This window comes from Coregonus clupeaformis, chromosome 16 (assembly GCF_020615455.1).
Source record: "Coregonus clupeaformis isolate EN_2021a chromosome 16, ASM2061545v1, whole genome shotgun sequence".
Taxonomy (NCBI): Eukaryota; Metazoa; Chordata; class Actinopteri; order Salmoniformes; family Salmonidae; genus Coregonus; species Coregonus clupeaformis.
In genome coordinates this window covers 628,596-655,898 of record NC_059207.1, presented here as the reverse complement: position 1 = coordinate 655,898, position 27,303 = coordinate 628,596, and the positions used below count along the sequence as shown (strand labels likewise).

Here is a 27,303-nt window from a genome sequence, read left to right as displayed (position 1 = left end):
CTAATGCTACCTTGGGGCAAATTCTATTAAATGAAGCACTTGTGGACAACCTACAAATATGTTAAATAAAGTCTTCCTTAAAAATGTATTTCATTACCCACAAATAAATGAATGTTACAACCTTCTTTAGCGAGTAATAGAAATAAAGTTGAGGATTGGGTGAATATTGTGGAATGGTTCAATTTATGGGAAGCAAGATAAAATGGTGAATGCTGAGCAATAAAGAAACAAAAAGGTGAATTTTATATATATATATATATATATATACACACACACAGTATCAGTCAAAAGTTTGGACATACCTACTTATTCCAGGGTTTTTCTTAATTTTTTACATTGTAGAATAATCAAAACAATGAAACAACACATAAGGAATCATGTAGTAACCAAAAAAGTGTTAAACAAATCAAAATATATTTTATATTTGAGATTCTTCAAAATATTTACATTTTTACATTTTTTGTCATTTAGCAGACGCTCTTTTCCAGAGCGACTTACAGTTAGTGAGTGCATACATTTTCATACTGCCCCCCCGTGGGAATCGAACCCACAACCCTGGCGTTGCAAGCGCCATGCTGTACCAACTGAGCTACACAGGGCCCTACCAATAGCCACCCTTTGCCTTGATGACAGCTTTGCACACTCTTGGCATTCTCTCAACCAGCTTCAGGAGGTAGTCACCTGGAATGCATTTCAATTAACAGGTGTGCCTTCTTAAAAGTTAACTTGTGGAATTTCTTTCCTTCTTAATGTGTTTGAGCCAATCAGTTGTGTTGTGACAAGGTAGGGGGGGTATACAAAAGATGGCCCTATTTGGTAAAAGACCAAGTCCATATTATGGCAAGAACAGCTCAAATAAGCAAAGAGAAATGACAGTCCAGCATTACTTTAAGACATGGAGGTCAGTCAACATGGCACATTTCAAGAACTTTGAAAGTTTCTTCAAGTGCAGTCGCAAAAACCATCAAGCGCTATGATGAAACTGGCTCTCATGAGGACCGCCACAGGAAAGGAAGACCCAGAGTTACCTCTGCTGCAGAGGATAAGTTCATTAGAGTTACCAGCCTCAGATTGCAGCCCAAATAAATGCTTCAGAGTTCAAGTAACAGACCCATCTCAACGTCAACTGTTCAGAGGAGACTGTGTGAGTAAGGCCTTCATGGTCGAATTGCTGCAAAGAAACCACTACTAAAGGACACCAATAAGAAGAAGAGACTTGCTTGGGCCAAGACATGAGCAATGGACATTATACCGGTGGAATTTGTCCTTTGGTCTGGAGTCCAAATTAGAGTTTTGGTTCCAACCGCCGTGTCTTTGTAAGACGCGGTGTGGGTGAACGGATGATCTCCGCATGTGTGGTTCCCACCATAAAGCATGGAGGAAGAGGTGTTATGGTGTGTGGGTTCTTTGCTGGTGACAATGTCTATGATTTATTTAGAATTCAAACCACACTTAACCAGCATGGCTACCACAGCATTCTGCAGCGATACGCCATCCCATCTGGTTTGGGCTTAGTGGGACTATCATTTGTTTTTCAACAGGACAATGACCCAAAACACACCTCCAGGCTGTGTAAGGGCTATTTGACCAAGAAGGAGAGTGATGGAGTGCTGCATCAGAGGACCTGGCCTCCACAATCCCCTGACCTCAACCAAATTGAGATGGTTTGGGATGAGTCGAACGGCAGAGTGAAGGAAACGCAGCCAACAAGAGCTCAGCATGTGGGAACTCCTTCAAGACTGTTGGAAAAGCATTCCAGGTGAAGCTGGTTGAGAGAATGCCAAGAGTGTGCAAAGCTGTCATCAAGGCAAAGGGTGGCCATTTGAAGAATCTCAAATACTAAATATATTTTGATTTGTTGAACACTTTTTTGGTTACTACATGATTCCATATGTGTAATTTCATAGTTTTGATGTCTTCACTATTATTCTACAATGTATAAAATAGTAAAAAAACAAAGAAGAACCCTTGAATGAGTAGGTGTGTCCAAACTTTTGACTGGTACTGTGTGTATATATATCTTATTTCCTCAGGATGTGAATGTAACCAGAGAAACATAGGAACTCCATCTTCCTGTAGGGTATATCCGAATGACTCAAAGACAATCTATGTAACAGCTAATATCAACCATATATCATACAATATAGGCATTACACCTTGCCTTGATTACCATCTATGTTCTAGAAAAGAGCTTGCTCTTAATGTGCGATCCAGTCTTGAAAACAGGGGCTTTCTCAGTGGGGTGCAACATTTAGAACGTTGTCAATACAAATGTAATAGAATAGAGTTCCTGAAACCATTCCCTGTTCTACATGACAAAGACTCATGGGTGTTCTACGTAACCAATTTCTGAATGTTCTGTAACGTTGCGCCCTCCTGAACGCGCCCCCTGGAGAGTAAGAGTGGTAGGATGCAGATTGCTTACCAGGAGCATGGCCTGTTCATGGAGGAGCTGCTGCTGCAGGATCTCCAGGTGCCTCTGCTCCTCCTCCAGCTGCCGACGAATGTACTCCTGTCAATCAAACACAACGGCCTCCGTGATTGGATGAAATTCAGGAAGTGACAAAACTACGCAGCATGTAGGCAAACTTGAGTGCTTCTTTCATTTAAAGAGCTACCTGCTCACGGTCGCTCCTCCTCTTCTCCTCCTCCGCCCTCCGGCGCTCGTCATCCTCTTTCCGCCGTCTTTCCATCTCCTCCATGCGCCTCTTCTCCTCCTGCTCGCGCCGGCGCTGCTCGCGCTCCTGCTGCCTCCTCATCTCGCGCTCGCGTCGCTGTTGCTGTGAGGCACCAGGAGGGGGCGACAGAGAGAGAACCTCAGGGATACGACACACAGGGAGAGCTGAAATTCTAGTTGGGATTCCCTGTTCAAAGATATTATGAGATATCACTGCTACTAGGGCAATGATTGTCCATAGTAGCAGTGATCTGAATGATTTGAGGAAAACAAGAGAGGATGGGAAGTCAAATACAGGCTTTGGTGAATTTATCAAGTGAGGAGGAGAAGATAGTCCATAGATCTAGAAATATAGTACACCTTTTATCCTTGTAATGGCAGTCTTCTCTGAATGGCAGCATGGTCTGCACCACTGTGGCCTATCCAAGTTCGCCCTCTATCTACCTCTATGGGGTGATCACAGTTTCGCTCTGTCCAATCATTGCTGCAGGATCAACCTACACCCCGCCCATTTCTTTACAAAGCAGAACTAGCCAATCGAGTTATTCAGAGCATGCAGCACCACACACTGTACTCGTTTTGTCCAAGTACTGGGCACACCGCTAAATTCTACATACAAGTTTTACTAATCAATGAGTTCATGTTTATTAACTCTACCTCCTCCAGTCGCCTCCTCTGCTCCTTCTGTTGCTCAATGCGTTTCTGCCTCTCTGCCAGTAGTTGGCGCTTGTACTCCTCCTGCTCCCGGAGCTGCTGCTCCTGCAGGAGCTGCTGTCGGCGCAGCGCCTCGGAGCGCTCCTTGTTCTCCTGCTGCAGCCGGATGAAGTCCTTACGCAGCGTCGACTCCCCCGGCATGTTCACGATGGAGCTGCAGGATGGACGAGCGGATACAAGGGAATAGTGATTTAGTTCAAGGGAAAAGGGAGTTAGTTCATGATTTAGTTCAAGGGAATAGGGAGTTAGTTCATGATTTAGTTCAAGGGAAAAGGGAGTTAGTTCATGATTTGGTTCAAGGGAATAGGGAGTTAGTTCATGATTTAGTTCAAGGGAATAGTTAGTTAGTTAGTTTCTGTGTCAGATGGGTGGAGTTGTGTTTAGCGATTCCAGGTGGATGTTCGCTACACTGGTGGAAAGTGAGCCGAGCTATCCCGCTATATTGTGAATTGCGAAATGAAGTGTACATAAAGGTGCAACACTAAGACATTACCTAGGCTCTCCCTCTTGCTCTGCAGCATCCTCCTCTTCCTCCTCACTCCCGCTGTACTCATATTCAGTCTCGTCTGAAAAACAATACGTGGATAGTGTGACAAGACGTACAAACAAACATGGGCTTTTCAATGTAAATGTAAAGCATGTTAAAGACCCAATGCAGCCGTTTTTATCTCCATATCAAATCATTTCTGGGTAACAATTAAGTACCTTACTGTGATTGTTTTCAATTAAAATTGTCAAAAAGAAACAAAAATAGCTTCTTAGCAAAGATAATTTTCTCAAGCAATAATTTTTCTAGAAGTGTCTGGGAGTGGGGAGGGGATAACTGAAAACTTGCCATTATTGGCAGAGAGGTTTGGAACTCTTTCTCATTGGTCTATTAACTAATTTACCGCCTGTTGATTTCACCAGGCAGGCCAAAACTCCATCCCACCAGAAGAGGCAGAAATTTCAGGCGGTCTTTTCAAACAGCTCTTAAACTAAAATTGCATTATCATAATTTTCACAGTATTACCTTAAGACTCTGTGATTAAACAGGTAGAGAGGCACACACTCACCTTTCTCACCCCTCTTCTTCTTGGTGCGGTCAATGTGGTCTTTGAGTTGGATGCGGACCTGCCTCTCGTTGGGCTGGTCCCTGATGAAAGGGTGCTTGAGCAGTTGCTCAGTGGGGGGGCGCTGGTTGTAGTTCTTCACCAGGGAGCCCTCGATGAAGCTGCAAAACTTCTTAGACCTGGGGGGGGTTGTTGAGGGGGAGGGAGGGAGAGAGAGGGGTCAAGACAGATGAGGCCTCTAATGAAATTGATAGTTGTATTACCACCAGTAATCATGTAGTCTGAGGGGCTTGTTGTCTGACATAAAATAAATCCATCTTCTACAACCAACTGACAAGACAACAAATCTGACAGACTGAAACTAAACTAACCACCAAAAGAGCCTGAGAAGCTACTGAATGAACTGAAGTGTCTGAAATAGGAAGATCCTGTTTTATCCATTTGGACAGAAATCCAGTGAGCCTTTCATAACTTATATACAATGAATATTCTGGGAAAAGACTGTCTCTGTAAATTCACCCGTGCCAGTGGAAAGTCTCAGAGGGTTTTCCCCCAGAACGAGGGCTGAGGAGCCTCGCAGTAAGCCAACGGGCCTTCCTCCCAGTGTGCCACAGCAGTTCAGAGGGGAGAGAGCGAGAGAGAGGAGACCTCTAACTTACCACTTCTTGGACTTGAGTCGCGGGGGAGGGTTCCTTGGGATGAGGAAGAGTGCTCGCATCGGATGCATGTCGCACAGTGCTGAAAGTGAACACACATCAGAAGGCATAAAGGAGGGAATCAGTATACACATGACAGGGAGAAAAGCAAAGACATGGGCAGAAGGAACCAATAGATCTGCCATTTAACGTGAGAGAAAAGAGGTCGAGCTAAAAGAGATCGAGGTGTGACATGTGGAAGGCAGGTACTTACGAGGAGCTCCTTCAGCCATTTCAATGGCAGTGATTCCAGTGGACCACAAGTCACTCTGGAAGAGGAGAGAGACATCAGACATAGCGAAAACACTCACTACATCAGATACTGAAGAGCAACATACTCTACCAAGCAGACACTTGTAATCTACCCCACATTGTAGCAGTAGCTAAAGTTACCAGTAGCTAAAGATCTCAAGGAGGACATAGGTGGCAGGTTAAAACCTGGGTTACAACATCTTAGTATTGTGTGGAAGAGGGTCTTACTCTGTAGTCGTAGGTGGCCTCAGGGTTCTCGTCACAGGCGATGACCTCGGGCGCCATCCAATAGGGCGTCCCGATGAAGGTGTTCCTCCTCCCCACCGTCCGGTCCAACTGGGCACTCACGCCAAAGTCCACTGCAAGTCAACCAATCAGAAGAGACTAGTTGAAACGAGTTATATCCAACTGCATTGGCGTAAACATCTAGACTAGGTGACTGGCTAAAATGGCCATGATTTTGGAGCTCTGTGATAGGCAGCTGCAGGGTTTAGACCAATCAGGGTTGTTGTCCGTAACATACAAAACATGATGTCCCTCACCAAGCTTGACCTCGGCGTTCTCTGTGAGCAGGACGTTCTGTCCCTTGATGTCACGGTGGATGACGTGGTGGGCGTGCAGGTGGGCCAGTCCCTGAAGAGGAGGAGGAGGAGGAAGAGGAGGAGGAGGAGAGAGGGAGGTGTGTAGAGATGAGACCACATGTCTAAGGCCAGAGCTGAGCATTGATGTAGTGGGGGGTAAAGGCTTGTCCCCTTTCTATTTACTGAATAGCTTTAACATATGTATTACGCAATAAACAAGGAGACTGAAGACAGGAGGAGTAAGTTAAAGGAAATAGGAGGGGATGGAGGGGGACGGAGGAGAGGAGAGGCTCACCCGGAGGATTTCTCTGGAGATGTAGGCGATCCAGTCCTCCTTGAGCTGGTTGCCTTTAGTGTTCTTCACCAGGTCTGTGATGGAGCCCGCCCCACAGAACTCCATCACAAGCTACAGGACACAAAACACACACGATACTCAGAGTCAGACACATAGATAAGCACTTCTAAGGCTAAATGAGTGTCAAAACAGTAAAGGAGTTAGGGATATTGCTCTGATTCATGATGCTGTAGATATACCAGCTACGATGATTTAACTAAACAGCCACTGGGAAACACTCTGGCCAGACACTCACCCATAGCTGGTCATCATGCCCCGGGGGACTCTTCTTGATAAAAGCACCATAGTATGTGGCAATGTTTCTGTGATGGGAGTACTTCTTGAGCATATTGATCTCCAGTTTGATTTCCTCCTCTTCATCCTACAGACACAGAAACCATTAGTCATTAGATAAAGAGAAAAAAAATAGAGAATGCCGCAGGAGGAAGACTTCGTAGGAAAATCACTATCGTGTGTGGATGGTTACAGATGGATAATAGTCAATCATTTCCCACATTCCTCAAACGTCAAGTCTTGTGGGGGTTGATAAGTGCCTTTGTAGGGGAGAATTAAACCCTCATTCATCCATGCCCCCTAAACAATGTGACATCTTGGCTACGCAGTACACACACTGTTCTAACGACTTCTTTGTTTGGGTATTAATGATGTGTGTATCTGTGTGTGTGTGTGTGTGTGTGTGTGTGTGTGTGTGTGTGTCATTGTGTGTGGTCCATGGCAGACAGAATCCATTATGCTATCTGTAACCCATCTCTCTATACGACTTAGGGGTGTGAACGTTTAAACGAAATTGAGATCCTTAACATTAAGAAAAATCCCAAACAGAAAAACTGTTTCTTTCCACAAAATTAAAATCACAGTTCAGTTATATATTATTTTCTGTGTTATAGCGTAACTAGACCATAGTCTATAAAAGGCCTGGAGAAAGTTGTGTAATTTAAATAAAACCAGAGAGGAAGAGGTGAACTTTAGGCTACTTTGGTGAATTTGTGAATCAGGCAAGACAAGAGACAGATTACCAAGACATATGAGCACGGTTCTGCCCGCCCCCTCCGCCCTCCGCCCCCTCCGCCCCCTCCGCCCTCCGCCCCCCGCCCCTCCGCCTCCGCCCTCCGCCCCCTCCGCCCCTCCGCCCCCTCCGCCCTCCGCCCCCCCCCTCCGCCCTCCGCCCGCCTCCGCCTCCGCCCCCTCCGCCTCCGCCCCCTCCGCCCTCCGCCCCGCCTCCGCCTCCGCCCCCCCTCCGCCCCGCCTCCGCCCCGCCTCCGCCCCGCCCCTCCCTCACGCTGGCTCGCCTGCTCTTTCTCTTCGCTAATGATGCGAGTGTGTACAGCATTCCACTGTGAGATGGGCCTAGTGCACGGTTGACTGTCTGCCTGGTGGCCAACCTGCCTATGCTGTGCCCCTCTCCTCTCTCTCCGTCCCTCGTTATGAAAGAGTGTTTGTCTTCTAGGAATTATGGCAACTAATAATTCTCCTCCGTTCCAAAAATACTGAATCTTAGGAGTCGATTCTTTGCGGAATCGAATCTTGACATGGGAGTCGACGTGCAAGGACAAACAGAAATGGGAGTCAACGTGCCAGGAGTAGAGGAATCAATTATTTTGGAGTCGATACTCCAACATTACCTCATCACGTTAAGCGACAGCAGCAAAGTCGTGTTTGGCAATACTTTGAGAAGTTAAATGAGTAGGAAATGCAAACTTTGCGAGGTGGAATTGAGGTACAGTAAATGTAGTCCAGGTGAAATTCTTAACCTTCTGAAAGGGACGCACCGTGAGGCCCAAACCGTTGCTGGCAGCAGCGCAGCTGCATTGTGGATTGACGAGAAATGTTATATTTTTCGTATAATTTTTATGGCAAACCGATTAACAAATTGTCACATCCCTAACACGACTGTACATGTATACGTCAAACCCCTCAGCTAAACAACTGGTATTCCATTAGAGCCCAGGCCTACACATTATATATGTACAATTACAGGAGAGAGGAGATGTATTTACAAATCAGGCTTTTCAGCAGTAGAATGATTACAATGTGATATCCCTATTCCACACATCCATGACCTATTTTTTATTTATTTTATTTCACCTTTATTTAACCAGGTAAACCAGTTGAGAACAAGTTCTCATTTACAACTGCGACCTGGCCAAGATAAAGCAAAGCAGTGCGATAAAAAAACAACACAGAGTTACATATGGGGTAAAACAAAACAAAGTCAAAAATACAACAGAAATACATATAATATACAGTGTGCAAATTTAGCAAGTTATGGAGGTAAGGCAATAAAATAGGCTATAGTGCAAAATAATTACAATTTAGTATTAACACTGGAATGATGTGCAAGAGATGACGTGCAAATAGAGATACTGGGGTACAAATGAGCAAAATAAATAACAATATAGGGATGAGGTAGTTGGGCGGGCTAATTTCAGATGGGCTGTGTACAGGTGCAGTGATCGGTAAGGTGCTCTGACAACTGATGCTTAAAGTTAGTGAGGGAGATAAGTGTCTCCAGCTTCAGAGATTTTTGCAATTTGTTCCAGTCATTGGCAGCAGAGAACTGGAAGGAATTGCGGCCAAAGGAGGTGTTGGCTTTGGGGATGACCAGTGAGATATACCTGCTGGAGCGCAGACTACGGGTGGGTGTTGCTATGGTGACCAATGAGCTAAGATAAGGCGGGGATTTGCCTAGCAGTGATTTATAGATGGCCTGGAGCCAGTGGGTTTGGCGACGAATATGTAGTGAGGACCAGCCAACAAGAGCGTACAGGTCACAGTGGTGGGTATTATATGGGGCTTTGGAGACAAAACGGATGGCACTGTGATAGACAACATCCAATTTGCTGAGTAGAGTGTTGGAGGCTATTTTGTAAATGACATCGCGAAGTCAAGGAACGGTAGGATAGTCAGTTTTACGAGGGCATGTTTGGCAGCATGAGTGAAGGAGGCTTTGTTGCGAAATAGGAAACCGATTCTAGATTTAACTTTGGATTGGAGATTCTTAATGTGAGTCTGGAAGGAGAGTTTACAGTCTAACCAGACACCTAGATATTTGTAGTTGTCCACATACTCTAGGTCAGACCCGTCTAGAGTAGTGATTCTAGTCGGGTGGGCGGGTGCAAGCAGCGTTCGGTTGAAGAGCATGCATTTAGTTTTACTAGTGTTTAAGAGCAGTTGGAGGCTACTGAAGGAGTGTTGTATGGAATTGAAGCTCGTTTGGAGGTTTGTTAACACAGTGTCCAATGAAGGGCCAGATGTATACAAAATGGTGTCGTCTGCGTAGAGGTGGATCTGAGAGTCACCAGCAGCAAGAGCGACGTCATTGATATACACAGAGAATAGAGTTGGCCCAAGAATTGAACCCTGTGGCACCCCCATAGAGACTGCCATAGGTCCAGACAACAGGCCCTCCGATTTGACACACTGAACTCTATCTGAGAAGTAGTTGGTGAACCAGGCGAGGCAGTCATTTGAGAAACCAAGGCTATTTAGTCTGCCAATAAGAATGCGGTGGTTGACAGAGTCGAAAGCCTTGGCCAGGTCAATGAAAACGGCTGCACAGTACTGTCTATTATCGTTCGCGGTTATAATATCGTTTAGGACCTTGAGCGTGGCTGAAGTGCACCCATGACCAGCTCGGAAATCGGATTGCATAGCGGAGAAGGTACGGTGGGATTCGAAATGGTCGGGGATCTGTTTGTTGACTTGGCTTTCAAAAACTTTTGAAAGGCAGGGCAGGATGGATATGGGTCTGTAACAGTTTGGATCTAGAGTGTCACCCCCTTTGAAGAGGGGGATGACCGCGGCAGCTTTCCAATCTCTGGGGATCTCAGACGTTACGAAAGAGAGGTTGAACAGGCTAGTAATAGGGGTTGCGACAATTTCGGCGGCTAGTTTTAGAAAGAAAGGGTCCAGATTGTCTAGCCCAGATGATTTGTAGGGGTCCAGATTTTGCAGCTCTTTTAGAACATCAGCTGTCTGGATTTGTGTGAAGGAGAAGCGGGGGGCATGGGCAAGTTGCAGCGGAGGGTGCAGAGCTGGAGGCCGGGGTAGTGGTAGCCAGGTGGAAAGCATGGCCAGCCGTAGCAAAATGCTTGTTGAAATTCTCGATTATTGTAGATTTATCGGTGGTGATAGTGTTTCCTAGCCTCAGTGCAGTGGGCAGCTGGGAGGAAGTGCTCTTATTTTCCATGGACTTTACAGTGTCCCAAAACTTTTTGGAGTTAGTGCTACAGGATGCAAATTTCTGTTTGAAAAAGTTAGCCTTTGCTTTCCTAACTGCTTGTGTATATTGGTTCCTAACTTCCCTGAAAAGTTGCATATCGCGGGGGCTATTTGATGCTAATGCAGTACGCCACAGGATGTTTTTGTGCTGGTCAAGGGCAGTCAAGTCTGAGGAGAACCAGGGGCTATATCTGTTCTTAGTTCTGTATTTTTTGAATGGGGCATGTCTATTTAAGATTGAGAGGAAATTACTTTTAAAGAACAACCAGGCATCCTCTACTGACGGAATGAGATCTATATCCATCCAGGATACCTGGGCCAGGTCAATTAGGAAGGCCTGCTCGCTGAAGTGTTTTTTGGGAGCGTTTGACAGTGATGAGGGGTGGTCGTTTGACCGCGGACCCGTTACGGACGCAGGCAATAAGGCAGTGATCGCTGAGATCCTGGTTGAAGACAGCGGAGGTGTATTTAGAGGGTAAGTTAGTCAGGATGATATCTATGAGGGTACCCATGTTTACGGATTTAGGGTTGTACCTGGTAGGTTCGTTGATAATTTGTGTGAGATTGAGGGCATCTAGTTTAGATTGTAGGATGACCGGGGTGTTAAGCATATCCCAATTTAGGTCACCAAGCAGTACGAACTCTGAGGATAGATGGGGGGCAATCAATTCACATATGGTGACCTATACACACACACACACACACACACACACAACCCCTCGAAATCACTGGTGTTTTACACAGCAATGACCTATACACACACAACCCCTCAAAATCATCGGTGTTTTTGCTTTCTGCCCCTCGGAGATGAAACTTGTTGGATGCGCGTACAAAAGCGGACATCGCTTATTCCAGTGTAAAGTTGAGCACGCCTAACCCCTTCAAGTGAGACCCACCACAAACAGCCTCCCTCCCCCACCTCACTTGAAAACCGTGAGGAGGACAGCAAAAGGTCACCCCACCATTAGCTTGATCTCTTCCGTTGCAACAACTTGACACTGATTAACAGTGACACTAACTGAACACTCAACGAGTGTTACTCCCCATGTCTTACAGAAACCCCTGTTGGAAAGGGAGGAGTCTGAATGATGGGGACATTCGTGAATAGCAACGCAGTTACTGTGATGGTGTGTTTAAAGATGCACGTAAGTACGCAAACACAGTTCTCTTCCACCAGACGCTTCCAGTGCCAGCAGGTAGAGGCTGTCTGTTGGCTGTGCTGGCAGCCATATTGCTACTCTCCCTCTCCTCTCTCTTTCCCATGTTTCCTGCAGCTGTTTGGATCATTATTCACAGCTGTGAAAGCCTGGTCGTTAGCTCCCGTGTCACGTGAACAGGGACAGGCGGGCTGGCTGAGCACTCCTGACAATCACTGGGACAGAAATGAGGGGGGATTCACTTTCGGTTATGTCATTGTCTCTTTAGGCGGACATTTTAATTTCATTGCCGTTATCATTCAAGCGGTTAACGCAGCACCATGTAGGTCGAAGGGTACAACAAAGCGTAGCACAGACAGGCATTTAAACTGGGAGAGCAGAGCAGAGAGCTGACTAACAGTAGAGCCCAGTACTGCCATGCTCACCTCTCGCTCTCTCAGCTACAGTGTAATGGTTTCCCAGGACAACAGAGAGCTGTTGAGATAACAGGTGCTCTTCTACCTGGCAGGGTGAAGCTACATATGACTGTACTTCTGTCTGTGTATGTAAGCTAGCCTATGGTGGTGAAATCTCACTATATCTATCCCTCATATCTTAGACTAGAGGCTATATCAGGGCAGGTGTATGACGACGTAACGGGGGGTGAGTGGGTCGTCACTAGCTACCACAGCCACAAAGTCATAAACCTCGCCTATGTCTACCATTTCTGTTCTTAAAATGTTATTTTAAACCTAACCTTAGCCACAATGCTAACCTTATGCCTAACCCCAACCTTAAATTAAGACCAAAAACAAATGTTTGTCTATATCGTAACAATTCATGAAAACAATCTTAACTTTGTGGCTGTGGTAACTAGTGGAAACCAGGTGAGACATGCCCTATGACACCCATGGCAGGAAACGGTTGGGCAACACTCCATCAGAGTCTTACTCATGACAGTCAGCAGGGAGTGGCAGGCAGGGGGCAAGTCAGGGCATAAGCATAGAGAAACTGGTCTAGAACCAGAATGACCACATTGGCATTTGAGAATTAGGGCGACGGAATTTTACTTCGGCAATGTTTAACAGTAAACTTTATCTTAAAACGACATGGGCCACATGGCAGGCCTATACTGCAAAGGCTATATCATAAAACAAACCACAAGTTGCTTGGGTTAAGGGGAGGGGGGGGAGGGGGGTCTCATTAGGGTCTGTGTGTGTGGCCCTGCTAGTTCTATATTCACTGGGAGGTCCTCTTTCAGTAGATAAAAGCAGAATGCCATAGAGAGAGCAAAGGGCTGCCCTCCTGCCTGCCTGAAAATGACGTAATTTAACCATAAAACATCCTACTGGCTTTAGCTGTAATGATCTCTGCTTATTATACTGAGATTTACGAGCAGCTGATTATGGAGAAGTCTAAGTTTTCTTCCTGAAATGTAAATGGGACCTCGAAGACATGTAGGAATTTCCATGTGGACTAGCCTATTCTAATGATGAGTTTGGTAACTCATGCTATAACAGCCTCCACTCTTCTGGGAAGGCTTTCCACTAGATGTTGGAACATTGCTGTGGGGACTTGCTTCCATTCAGGCACAAGAGCATTAGTGAGGTCGGGCACGGATGTTGGGCGATTAGGCCTGGCTCACAGTCGGAGTTCCAATTCATCCCAAAGGTGTTTGATGGGGTTGAGGTCAGGGCTCTGGGCGGGCCAGTCAAGTTCTTCCACACCGATCTCGACAACCCATTTCTGTATGACCTCGCTTTGTGCACGGCGGCATTGTCATGCTGAAACAGGAAAGGGCCTTCCCCAAACTGTTGCCAAAAAGATGGAAGCACAGAATCGTCTAGAATGTCATTGTATGCTGTAGCGTTAAGATTTCCCTTCACAGGAACTAAGGGGCCTAGCCTGAACCATGAAAAACAGCCCCAGACCATTATTCCTCCTCCACCAAACTGTACAGTTGGCACTACGCATTCGGGCAGGTAGCGTTCTCCTGGCATCCGCCAAACCCAGATTCGTCCGTCGGACTGCCAGATGGTGAAGTGTGATTCATCACTCCAGAGAATGCGTTTCCACTGCTCCAGAGTCCAATGGAGGCGAGCTTTACACCACTCCAGCCAACGCGTGTCATTGCACATGGTGATCTTAGGCTTGTGTGCGGCTGCTCGGCCATGGAAACCCATTTCATGAAGCTTGTTGCTTCCAGAGGCAGTTTGAAACTCGGTATTGAGTGTTGCATGGCTGTGTGCTCGATTTTATACACCTGTCAGCAACGGGTGTGGCTGAAATAGCCGAATCCACTAACTTGAAGGGGTGTCCACATACTTTTGTATATATAGTGTATATCAAAGGCTAAAAATAAGTCAAGAGCTTGTACTTCCCCCAAGCAATCGAAGGTAGCATTTTCAAAGCATTTTTCTCTCTCCCAGAAATAAACATTTAGCCTAATCAGAAATAGAACAATTTATATAACACACTTTCAACAACCTTGGGTAAGGCCCTTTGCGTCAATGTCAATGTAATAACCCTGCAAAACCACCTGACGTTAGGCCATTTACCCTTTAATCTGAGGCCCAAATAAGACAATGGTTGGCTGATCTGAAAGACCTGGTTGACAAATAAACAGGCAGAGTGGGCAGTTTGTTTTGTTTTGAAATGTGAAAGGTCATCTCAGCTCGGCTTCAGACTACATTGTTTCACCAATAGACCCGGCCACGCAACATCCTCCTTGAACAACACACACACACACACACACACACACACACACGGGGGTGTTACAGTTAGTCTGAACTTCTTTACCTCTGTGACGTCCATGACCTTGATGGCAGCCAGCTGTCCAGTTTTGACATGTCTCCCCTGTAGAGATGAAGAGAAAGGATAGCAGGTCAGTAATCACGAGGTCAACCGAGGGTAACAGTAATACACTGATCAGCTGAGTTAAGGTTAATAAGTGTGTGTGTGTGTGTCACTTGAACTTGCAAAACATGCCTTCTCACAGTAAAACCCATGTTAGCTGTGTACATAGTGGAACAGGTGACCAACCATAGGAGTTCTTTCCATAGACAACCATCATCACTTTGATTCATTCCACTGTGTAATGTCATGTGGCTGATTAAGCCTAGCATAGATACAGCACAATCACTAGCATCCAAACAGACATAGACATGGACTGAGGCTACAATCTCTGTGCTGAACAAACATTCCCACAGTTCTCCCCTCTCCCTCAGCACCACTCACTCCTTACATAAACAGACAGAAATAGTATCTTACCCCCCCTCAGTCTCCAACCCCTCAAAACAGAGATAAAAGCTGCTAATAATTATCTGGATAGAAACCACAATGGGGATTTCCACTAGTGTGGGGCTACAGTGTGTTTTATAATGGATACAGCAGTATTGTGTTTGATGACAGAAGCAGCTGTGTATCTAAACAAGACGCGTACAAACGCACACACACTTGACGACCATCTCTGGACCGCCTATTATGAGTGAACATTCCACAGTCAATTGAAAATATGCGTGGTTAATGACAAAAGCCAAGCAGCTTATTCTCTCCAGCTAAGGAGGAGACGAAAGCCTTCATGCCTTCCCTCTCAGGACTTATAATCCTTTCAACTTTGATCCCGGGGCCGCTGTCTATAAAAACATCAGTGACATTACTAATCACTCGAGTCCCCGTCGAGACACACAAGCCTTTGGTCGAGGTGAAAGGTCACAGGTGCATTGGAGAGGTTCAGTTTTCACCCCCTGCGTCCCCCCACTCCTCTGTGAGCCCAGAGAACGCAGTCCTTAAGCATGATGCTTGGGTGACAATCTTTGGAAGAAAATGTCAATTTTATCCAGAAAATGAGGAGGAATCCCCCCTAACATTGTTGGATATGTAGGTCAATTCACTACTTGTGACGTGAATGTCTTTTTGTGCCCACTGGTTTCTCATGTCTCAGATTCAGGTCATGGGGCGGGGTGGACTAGAAAATAAAGCAGGAAGGAATGTAGGCTATAGACAGGAAGCGGAGGATGATCTATCAACCAATCGGTGTGAGATAAGGCTTCAGGAGGGTCCCCATTGCTCCAGCCAGTTCCCTCACCCATTTCAGTCCTAAACCCCCCTCCACTATCACACAACACAAACAATCACCTCACCTTCAGCCCCATCCTCCAACCCTAACCTGCTGGAGCTCTGAGCTACAGAGGCCCTGTCCGGACACAGCAGCCAGGGCAGGAGCAGACTGACTGAGGGGCATTTAGCGGGCCACCGAGGTCCCTGGTCTGATACTGTGGCCCTGGAGAGGTTGCCTGAAGCAGGGGGTTATCACTGAGCAGCCAGCTCCAGACACTCCATAAAGCCCCTAACCACAGCCAGATGTTATGGCCTCTCTCCAACTCTCCAGACCGGAGCTCACTAGGTGTACATACGACCTCCCCACTCCCTCCAGACCGGAGCTCACTAGGTGTACATACGACCTCCCCACTCCAGACCGGAGCTCACTAGGCGTACATACGACCTCCCCACTCCAGACAGGAGCTCACTAGGAGTACATACGACCTTCCCACTCCAGACCGGAGCTCACTAGGTGTACATACGACCTCCCCACTCCAGACCGGAGCTCACTAGGCGTACATACGACCTCCCCACTCCAGACCGGAGCTCACTAGGCGTACATACGACCTCCCCACTCCAGACAGGAGCTCACTAGGAGTACATACGACCTCCCCACTCCAGACCGGAGCTCACTAGGCGTACATACGACCTCCCCACTCCAGACCGGAGCTCACTAGGTGTACATACGACCTCCCCACTCCAGACCGGAGCTCACTAGGCGTACATACGACCTCCCCACTCCAGACAGGAGCTCACTAGGAGTACATACGACCTCCCCACTCCAGACCGGAGCTCACTAGGTGTACATACGACCTCCCCACTCCAGACCGGAGCTCACTAGGCGTACATACGACCTCCCCACTCCAGACCGGAGCTCACTAGGCGTACATACGACCTCCCCACTCCAGACCGGAGCTCACTAGGTGTACATACGACCTCCCCACTCCAGACCGGAGCTCACTAGGCGTACATACGACCTCCCCACTCCTTAGACTACAACCAGAAGAAGACAAATCACACTGACACACTATTAGCTAGTAGGCCATTCTACACAATATCTCTAAACAGCACTGAAACCCTCTCCTCTGTTCTTCTACATTCATCCAGTAAAACCAGAAGCCAATCTCACCACTTTCCCATTCCTTCCTAGTCATCCTTCTCAACGATTCCCTGGCAACACATAGGCTATCTCCCACAAGAGGCGGAGCTGCCCAAAGGAATGACAGAATGCTGAAATCACTTCACATCATCATTACATTGTAATAAGATGGCTCACAACAAACTGGCTTGCTCTAACGGATGGTCATCCATCCATCCATCCATCCATCCATGTTGTTACTGCTATCCATCCATGTTGTTACTGCTATCCATCCATGTTGTTACTGCTATCCATCCATGTTGTTACTGCTATCCATCCATGTTGTTACTGCTATCCATCCATGTTGTCCCACACAATGCTAAAGCATATAGCCTAGCTGCCATAAAGGTTGGCCTAGCACATCAAAGGCAGTGTAAAGGGAGGTGAGCTGGCTGGTAATGGGGGGCTGATAGCCCCTGGGGGGAGGGGTCAGATGAAGATGTAAGGTAACATTTGAGCAGGGAGAGTGGGAGGGTAGAGGGGGTACAGGAGTTGGGTGACAAGCTAATCCACCTTGGGGCAGGCAATGTCTAGGCTAGGCTACACACACAGATAAATCAGTTTGTACAAATACACAGAAAGCATAAACACACACACAGATCAGGAAGGTATATTGATGCCCCCCTCTTCTTCTCAACACAAACCAGATGAGCAGTGGTGAGAGAGAAATGGCCTAGTGAGCAGCAGCAGGAGACAGCCCAGGCAGGCAGAGGCAGTCTGTCCTATACTGCATCTACTCCACATACCAGCCAATTGACCCACTGCTGCCCCTACCTCACTAACAGACAGACCAGACCTCCTACAACCACCAAGAAGTCTGTGCATTCTCAGATCTGATATAGAGCAACACATGTGAGAGACAGTCAGCGAGAGACAGAAGGAGAGGAGTTGAAGCTTGGTCTGTGTCTGAAATGGGACCCTATTCCCTGTGGGCCCTGGTCAAACATAGCGCAATATAAAGAGGTTACCATTTCAGACAGCAGAGAAGCCAGCCAGGCTGAGTGGGCTGTGAGAGGAGAGACCAGAGAAGCCAGCCAGGCTGAGTGGGCTGTGAGAGGAGACACCAGAGAAGCCAGCCAGGCTGAGTGGGCTGTGAGAGGAGAGACCAGAGAAGCCAGCCAGGCTGAGTGGGCTGTGAGAGGCGAGACCAGAGAAGCCAGCCAGGCTGAGTGGGCTGTGAGAGGAGACACCAGAGAAGCCAGCCAGGCTGAGTGGGCTGTGAGAGGAGAGACCAGAGAAGCCAGCCAGGCTGAGAGGGCTGTGAGAGGAGAGACCAGAGAAGCCAGCCAGGCTGAGTGGGCTGTGAGAGGAGACACCAGAGAAGCCAGCCAGGCTGAGTGGGCTGTGAGAGGAGAGACCAGAGAAGCCTGCCAGGCTGAGTGGGCTGTGAGAGGAGACACCAGAGAAGCCAGCCAGGCTGAGTGGGCTGTGAGAGGAGAGACCAGAGAAGCCAGCCAGGCTGAGTGGGCTGTGAGAGGAGACACCAGAGAAGCCAGCCAGGCTGAGTGGGCTGTGAGAGGAGAGACCAGAGAAGCCTGCCAGGCTGAGAGGGCTGTGAGAGGAGAGACCAGAGAAGCCTGCCAGGCTGAGTGGGCTGTGAGAGGAGAGACCAGAGAAGCCTGCCAGGCTGAGAGGGCTGTGAGAGGAGAGACCAGTCAATAATGCAGCTGTTTTTGATCAGAGTGCAGCTGCTACAGTACCGGCCTCTGAAGAAACACTACTCGACCGAAAACAAGTTGTTTTCCTTCAGCGCTTGGAGAGAATGGGATGTGGTCTCAAGGGAAGAGGCAACTCTTCAGTTCCTAATAGTGTATCTACCATAAAAACTGAGTTGCGTTCGATATACCCAAAACGTGGTCTATTTCACCTGCTTGTTTGTGGATAGAACCGACGAGGTGCTAAGTGAGAAACCTGACACCGAAGGGAAAGGAAAGTCTGTTGGACAAAGCTCAGACTGGGCTGCAGCCCTGAATGGGAACGCTGTCTCGATCGCAGGGGGCTTTTGTGTCCCTGTATGATAATGAGGTGGCTCAACGGGTCGCTCCTCATGCACACTTACACACACACAAAGCAGAGTTGTGTTCAGGCAGTGGTGTGGACAGCCCAGGGGCAGTGTGGGTCTTGTGACAGCCATTAGAGCGAGGGCCAGTGTAGGGGTGAGAGGAGACAAAAGAGCTTCACTGGACTGTGTGTAGGGAAGACACACACACACACACACACACACACACACACAGTGTGAGCACATGGACAGATAGGCCACAGTGTAGGGACAGACCGTGTCTGAAGGTGACTACTAGGTGTGTCTGGTCAGGTCTACACTTGACACTTACATGCGCCTTCTGCTATCAGAATACGAAGATCGCATTGAAAAGACGGGTCTAGACGCTTTGTGGTCTGATTGTGTTCAGATCTGGCTGAACACTTCAGGAAGTGGACAGGGATGCACTGTGTGAGGATTTCTCCTCAGTCTGGACGCATTCAGGCTACCGAAAGCGCATACAGTGGGTGACGTCATCAGCACTCCTCCCAGAAGTCTCCAGAAGCCTTTAGTTTTGGGACCTAGACACCTTTTCTTAATAACGTGTTTGCTGGCCTCATAAAAGCTAGCCAGCTAGCTAATATTTAGAAAAACTATATTTTTGTTTGGCTAGAGTTATGCTAACCTGTTTGCAATCCCTTTAGAGTTGCTTGCTAGCTACTGAGGTTATCTGGCTAGTTAGCTACAGTAGTTAGCTACTGCCATCAGTTGTTTTATCATATTTTGCCTATTCCACCGTTTGTAGAATGCATACTGGCATTTGAATATAGCGCAGGAAAAGGGAATCCGGACACATTGTGGACATGGTAGACACATTTAAAATGTAGGTATAGATGCATGACGCGTTCGGAATACCATGATCAGAACTCTATGATCGGAATACTAAAGCTGCATGAACTGTCAAGTCTAGACACAGCCTCTGTGACACAGGGTGAGACCTTGGCCCTGCCACAGAGTGGGTGACACATTCAACACCAGACCAGCTGACCCCAAAGGGCCAGAAGCCAGACACCCACCAGGCAGTTAGGCCTGGGATAGGCTTCAGTAGCGGTCACCATCACTGGTCTGCGCACTCAAATGGAATTGAAGGCAAGGTTTCCAGCGTAGTACCAAATACCAATACTACCTTGCTAGAGCAGAGATTAAAGGGGGCGATCTGTGATTGGTACATTCATTTTTGTACGGAGACGGTAATAGAAGCTAGACTATAGTCTGTGTAGACAGCATGGGGTTAACCCACAGAGACATGCCTACTGCCTATGGCCCACCACTCCCATTCCCAACATACTAACCTACAATTGTGCCTCCCACTAACTGTGGAAGGCTAGGCTATAAATAGCGGTTAACCCACAGCTAGCACCCTTTAACTGTGAGCAGGCCGGTTAGCTTCCTGCTGCATGGCGCACATTAACATTAACAGGCCTGTGTACTGGAGCTCAACACTGCTGCTTGGAACACCTCACAGAGGCATGATGTTTCCAAAGCTACCCAAAATTCAGATCTGTGTATAGGAGATTGGATGTTCAAGAGGATCTTTCACTTTTCTTCATTCTGGTTCCATTTTGGTCCCTCGCCCATACCACTTTGGCGTTAAACAGATCTGATGGAAGAACTATTAGCGGACTGGGAGGATCTGGGAACACCAAAGGGCCTAGTGGATGTAACAAGGAGCCAAAATGGACCCCAGGCCAGCATCATCCCTGCCGCTTTGCTCCGATGCTCCCTCTAACTCCTCCTCCTGGGTTGGCCAGCCAGTCTTCAGTGTGCTGGCTCCTCCCATATGGCACCAGCATTACACAGCTTGTCCTGGGAGGTAGTGCTGAGCGATGAACCGAAATGTATATTATTTTTCAGAATTATTTGAATTCCATTTAGTTCATTTTTTTCTGAGCTCAATGCACAGTTTTTCTAGAGATAAATCAGATCAAGCCTGAACTGTGCGATGTATACTGAACAAAAATATAAAACGCAACATGTAAAGTGTTTGTCCCAGGTTTCATGAGCTGAAATAAAAGATCTCACCCATAGCTGCAACCCCTGCGCAGTCATGTGAAATCCATAGATTAGGGCCTAATGAATGTATTTCAATTGACTGATTTCCTTATATGAACAGTAACTCAGTAAAATCGTTGCGTTTACATTTTTGTTCAGTATAGTAGGGGGTTGTAGTTTCCAACAAGCCAATATGCTACATAGTTCAGGGCAGAAAACGCGGTAATTAACTACAATGTCCATAATCCATTGTGCGCCTACTTGTCCGGTCTTTGTGGGTATGGAGAGAAGAATCTCTACCTGAAAATACATACAGATTGTTGGTATTAAGCAGTCATAAAAGTATGCCTTATTTACTTTGAAGAACTACTAAAATAGTGATTTTGTTAGACAGCATAGGCAGCAGCTCTATAGAGATGAGATGATGACTTGGAATGAAATAATAAAGTCATCAAATAAAACAAAATGTAATATACACAACAACTGAAATATTTTATAAAAGTAAATTCATGTGAATAAATGATGGTTAATACGTGATAAGCAGTAATGGGCAGTCACTACCATCATGGGACTTGTATTAGTTGTTTTATTCTGTGTTGTTACAGCACTCAACCCACATAATGCAAAGAGCATTTCATGTTTATTTTTTTCTATTTAAACCGAAATGGAATCGATCTCAAAAAGCACTAATTGCTCAGCACTGCTGGGAGGACACCCTCCTCTATACCCACAGACAGTACCACCACACCCTGCCTGTCCTACCCCCTCCACTACCCACAGACAGTACCACCACACCCTGCCTGTCCTACCCCCTCCACTACCCACAGACAGTACCACCACACCCTGCCTGTCCTACCCCTTCACTACCCACAGACAGTACCACCACGCCCTGCCTGTCCTACCCCCTCCACTACCCACAGACAGTACCACCACACCCTGCCTATCCTACCCCCTCCACTACCCACAGACAGTACCACCACACCCTGCCTGGCCTACCCCCTCCACTACCCACAGACAGTACCACCACACCCTGCCTGTCCTACCCCTCCACTACCCACAGACAGTACCACCACACCCTGCCTGTCCTACCCCCTCCACTACCCACAGACAGTACCACCACACCCTGCCTGTCCTACCCCCTCCACTACCCACAGACAGTACCACCACACCCTGCCTGTCCTACCCCCTCCACTACCCACAGACAGTACCACCACACCCTGCCTGTCCTACCCCCTCCACTACCCACAGACAGTACCACCACACCCTGCCTGTCCTACCCCTCCACTACCCACAGACAGTACCACCACACCCTGCCTGTCCTACCCCCTCCACTACCCACAGACAGTACCACCACACCCTGCCTGTCCTACCCCCTCCACTACCCACAGACAGTACCACCACACCCTGCCTATCCTACCCCCTCCACTACCCACAAGGCAGCCTGGGTAAAGAAGGCCAAGGGGTACAAAGAGGAGAGAAGGGAAGGAGGAAAAGACAGGGGGGGGCAGAGACTGGGGATGTCTAGACGATTAGGAGGCAGACAGGTGTGCTTGCATCAGTCTTGCATCATCCGTCACTGCCACCAGTTCTCCTTCTTTGTTTAACCCACCTACATCCTTTATGGCAGGGTTTCCCAGACTCGGTCCTGGCCCCCCCAGGTGCACATTTTTGTTTTTGCCCTAGCACTACACAGCTGATTCAAATAACCAACTCATCATCAACCTTTGATTATTTGAATCAGCTGTGTAGTGCTAGGGGGAAAACCAAAATGTGCACCTGGGTTGGGCCAGGACCGAGTTTGGGAAACCCTGCTTTATGGTGATGTCATGATGTCATGGGTTTAGGTCCTGGGAAACATCCTCACATAGTTTACCTTTCATTCGTGGAAAAGTAAATCGCTGTTACATTATCTTCATCCATAAGTCTCCATTATTAAAGACAGCTTAAAGTGAGGAAATTGAAATCCCAACTACAAGTTTCTGATGCCATCTTAGGACAGATGAAATGTTAAAGCAAAGCAAGTATAAAGGCTATAGCCCACATACAATATGGAAGCTAGCCCAGTATGGATCCTATACAGTGCTACTGCCACAGAGGGTTTGATGCTACTCATGACCTATGACCTTTCAAATCAAATCAAATTGTATTGGTCACATGCGCCGAATACAACAGGTGCAGACATCACAGTGAAATGCTTACTTACAGCCCTTAACCAACAGTGCATTTATTTTTAACAAAAAAAGTTAAAATAAAACAACAACAAAAAAAGTGTTGAGAAAAAAAAGAGCAGAAGTAAAATAAAATAACAGTAGGGAGGCTATATATACAGGTGGGTACCGTTGCAGAGTCAATGTGCGGGGGCACCGGCTAGTTGAGGTAGTTGAGGTAATATGTACATGTGGGTAGAGTTAAAGTGACTATGCATAAATAATTAACAGAGTAGCAGCAGCATAAAAAGGATGGGGTGGGGGGGCAGTGCAAATAGTCCGGGTAGCCATGGTCCTCTGCGGAAGCATAGTTCCCGCTCAGCCCAGTCAAAACTGTTCGCTGCTCTGGCACCCCAATGGTGGAACAAGCTCCCTCACGACGCCAGGACAGCGGAGTCACTCACCACCTTCCGGAGACATTTGAAACCCCACCTCTTTAAGGATTACCTGGGATAGGATAAAGTAATCCTTCTACTACCCCCCACCCCCAAAAAAAAAAAAAAAAAAAGTGTAAAGTGGTTTTCCCACTGGCTATAGGGTGAATGCACCAATTTGTAAGTCGCTCTGGATAAGAGCGTCTGCTAAATGACGTAAATGTGCCCTTGAGCAAGGCACTTAACCCTAATTGCTCCTGTAAGTCGCTCTGGATAAGAGCGTCTGCTAAATGACTAAAATGTAAATGTAAATGTTAGCTGTTCAGGAGTCTTATGGCTTGGGGGTAGAAGCTGTTGAGAAGTCTTTTGGACCTAGACTTGGCACTCCTGTAGTGCCTTGCGGTCGGAGGCCAAGCAGTTGCCATACCAGGCGGTGATGCAACCAGTCAGGATGCTCTCGATGGTGCAGCTGTAGAATTTTTTGAGGATCTGAGGACCCATGCCAAATATTTCCTCTGTACCTGCGGGTGGGTGGGTGGGGGGTACATGTGGCCTCTGTCATGGCACCGTGTCAAACAGAGAGTGTTGGTTCCCACTGGAACCAGTGACCCCCAGTGTGCCTCTTACAATCACAGAACTGGGCCAAGCTATTTAGAGCTGCAGCAGATATCTCACCCTGGGTCCACACCCCCCCCAAATCCTCCCCCTGGTAAAGCAGACATGGGCCTGCAGAGCTGGAATTCCATGAGGGCGAGAGATTTGTAGGGGGAGGGTTTGAGGACATGAGCAAACAGGAGAAGTAAAGGGGTTTACACACAGGTAAAATGAGAGAAGGGGACTAGAGAGAAGGGAAAGAGGTGGAAGGAAAGTGATGGAGTGTGAAAGAGTGAGGTCACAGGAGGAGCCAGCACCACGGGACTATGGGTATATTCTCCCAGCATCCCTGTAGTGCAGGGTTCTTCAATTCCGGTCCTGGAGGGCCGAAACACTTCTGTTTTTTATTTCTACCTGGTAGTTAATTGCACTCACCTGGTGTCCCAGGTCTGAATTAGCCCCTGATTAGAAGGAGAGGATGAAAAACAGAGGTGTTTCGGCCCTCCAGGACCGGAATTGAAGAACCCTGCTGTAGTGGCCTGACATGGACTGCAGAGTGGAAGCCGGTGGGTAGTGAGGGAGGAGAGGGGCATGATGTTTAAAAAAGGTTGGCACATCCCAGGGAGCAGAGCGCTGGGACACCACCAGCACTGCAGGCCTGACTGACTGAGTAGCTTGCTAACTAGGTCTATATATGGCCATTCTGTACAGCCCAGCCGAGGGAATCCTCCCCCACATACCACGCACCAAGGCAGAACTTAATGAATCCTTCAGGTTTTGTTTTTCTCACTATAAAAAAATAATAAATCTCAGACGCACCGGAGGGCTCTCCTTCCCGTCTCTCAGTGCCAGCTGGTCTGGAGCCAAAGAAGAGATCAAACTGATCTGAGAATCCCATTATGGAGTCAGTGCAGGAAGAGGATTTTCAGGGGTATAGAAACACCATACAACTTCGACCTACCACTAGGAGGTCATGGCCTGTGTTGTAGTAGGCGAAATGATGGTAAGATGAAAACACTGCAAATCCAACAACTGTATTGAGACGTAGGACTACTAGATGCAGTCGGGATCAACCATACAAAGCTGTGCACTGAGACCAGCATGGACACTGATGACCCTCTCCTTAATGAGACAATGGCCAATTGTTCAGAAGAGGACTGAGTTCCCACAAATACTAGGTCAACGATGTTTAGGGAGATTGTAGTGCTGCAGCAAGCCAATACCTCCAAGCATGTCCTTAGCCTCCCTACTATTTTAATGTTTTTAGTGCGAATGGGACTAGTACCAGGGTTTATCATAAGAAATTAATTAAGAAATGTTGAGAGCCAGAAGGAGGGGCGCGCTGGCAGTAGGATTTGGTATACAACAATGTGGTTGGCGGAAATAGCCTAAGCCATTGCATCCACAACTAAAGGATCAGCCATTTTGAAATGTTTAGTGGAACATTATAGCAGCCAGCAGCACAACATTGCCCATTTTGAGAAGGGTCCTCTTGTAAAAATGTTAGTGAGTACCGGTATCTACTAGCTATCATTCCAGTGCAAGGTGAGATTAGGGATGTTAATGGGTAACCGCTGCTGAAACTACATTTGACTGGTCTTGCTTATCGGTTAATTTGCATAATTTAGTGGAATTAAATTTGGCGAGTGTCTATTTTCGTTAGACGTCATGTATCTTATTTATCACATAGCATTCTCCTAGTTTGAGGAGCGGAATAGCCCATCACCTGTCAGACAGCTCGAGAGCACCTCATAAAGCTGCTAATGGAGTGTAACATGTGGTTTTATCAGCCCCAGTCACTGCGCAACAAATTATTATAAATGCAATCGTATGCACATTTTTTGGGCTGGCCACTAGTAAAAAGAGCTACTATTTTATTTCTCAATTATTATTTTTTAATTGTTTTTGAAAGACTTCCTCATGCCATTAACCATAATTTCTTTACTGTTCTATTGGTTTTCATTTTAAAAATGTTGTTGTCCAGAAGCCAAAGGCAAAATTCGAGTCATATTAGCAACCCATCCTAGTGGTTGCTATTAGATTCCCCATCTTTCTAAGGGAGTTATCACACTAGTTTTGAGCTATAGTTTGAATCAGTATTTGTTACATTGTATTTTTTTCCCCCATTTGGTCTGGTTGGTTTCACATTGCCAAATGTCAAACGAACTAAAATTCCACAACAAAACCACGTGTCCATGCAAGTCATTTGTTTATTGGACAAATATGCTCACGTTAAATCCATTTATGATCATCATGACGCATTACTTGTGTGTCCCAATCTTCATATTACTTTTGCTTGGTATTCCAACAACATGCAGGAGGAAACAGCAAAATAGCCTCTCCAACGGTCTATATTCAGTAGCCTATATCCCAGTATAGCCCCCAGTCTCCCTTAACCTGCATCAGATGCACTCAAATGAGCTGCTACTCACAGAATGTTTTAGAGATGTCAAGTTGTGATGTCAAACAACCAATAATAATAATAATAATAATAATGCACAACTCTGGTTCTTTTTCTGCGTTTGGTCCGGACCGCGTTCTCACCTGCAGCTAACCACACCACGGTACAAACTGAATCGGACCGAGACCACCCTTTTTGAACAAACCACGGTGCGTTGTTTAGTGCGCTCCATAGTGCGGATAGTGTTCACACGAGTCCAAACGAACTGAACTAAGGGGGTAAACGCCCCAGAGTTCAGAAAAACCGCACCAAACCAATTTGGTGTGAAAGCCCCCTTAGTTTCTAACAGATATTCATCTCTGTCACATATGGAACCGCTCGCATTAGGTTGCTGTTTAGAACTTTTCTCCCGCAAATTGCATTTTAGCAAAAGTTTGAAAATGAAGTTTTATTTAATAGTATTTTCATTACAGGAATTGCATGTTCAATAATAGGCTATAGCCTTTTGACTGTAAAACGATAGGCTTGCTATTGTTGCATGTTTCCATTAAGCTCTTAATGAAAAATGTATGTTCCTTGTATGCATACATAGTAGGCTATTTTCTGTTGTCCACGTTCATTTTACTGTTTGGAAAAATGTTTACGTTTGTTGACCTGATAATGAGGGTCAGTTAGTCTGCAGCAAAATGTATCTAAATTTGCATCCCTAGTGAGCATAGAAAATGATGTAACCCTTCCCTTGACTGTCACACCCACATGATGACAGTTAGATAAG

The 27,303-nt window shown here is 46.8% G+C and overlaps 1 protein-coding gene across 12 annotated transcripts in view; it reads right to left on the bottom strand.

Annotated features, from left to right (window-relative positions):
* Nucleotides 1–27,303, bottom strand: part of LOC121559442 (mitogen-activated protein kinase kinase kinase kinase 4-like) — a 46,829-nt gene that overhangs the window by 14,290 nt on the left and 5,236 nt on the right. For all 12 annotated transcript variants that reach the window (XM_045225509.1, XM_045225511.1, XM_045225514.1 and 9 more), the window contains exons 3-14: nt 14,483–14,539; nt 6,562–6,687; nt 6,267–6,377; nt 5,933–6,023; nt 5,619–5,749; nt 5,353–5,407; nt 5,103–5,181; nt 4,447–4,622; nt 3,885–3,957; nt 3,335–3,545; nt 2,619–2,780; nt 2,426–2,512 (exon numbers count right to left, since the gene is read on the bottom strand). In XM_045225509.1, coding sequence (XP_045081444.1) covers nt 2,426–2,512; nt 2,619–2,780; nt 3,335–3,545; nt 3,885–3,957; nt 4,447–4,622; nt 5,103–5,181; nt 5,353–5,407; nt 5,619–5,749; nt 5,933–6,023; nt 6,267–6,377; nt 6,562–6,687; nt 14,483–14,539 — 1,359 coding nt within the window. The remainder of the gene's footprint in view (nt 1–2,425; nt 2,513–2,618; nt 2,781–3,334; nt 3,546–3,884; nt 3,958–4,446; nt 4,623–5,102; nt 5,182–5,352; nt 5,408–5,618; nt 5,750–5,932; nt 6,024–6,266; nt 6,378–6,561; nt 6,688–14,482; nt 14,540–27,303) is intronic.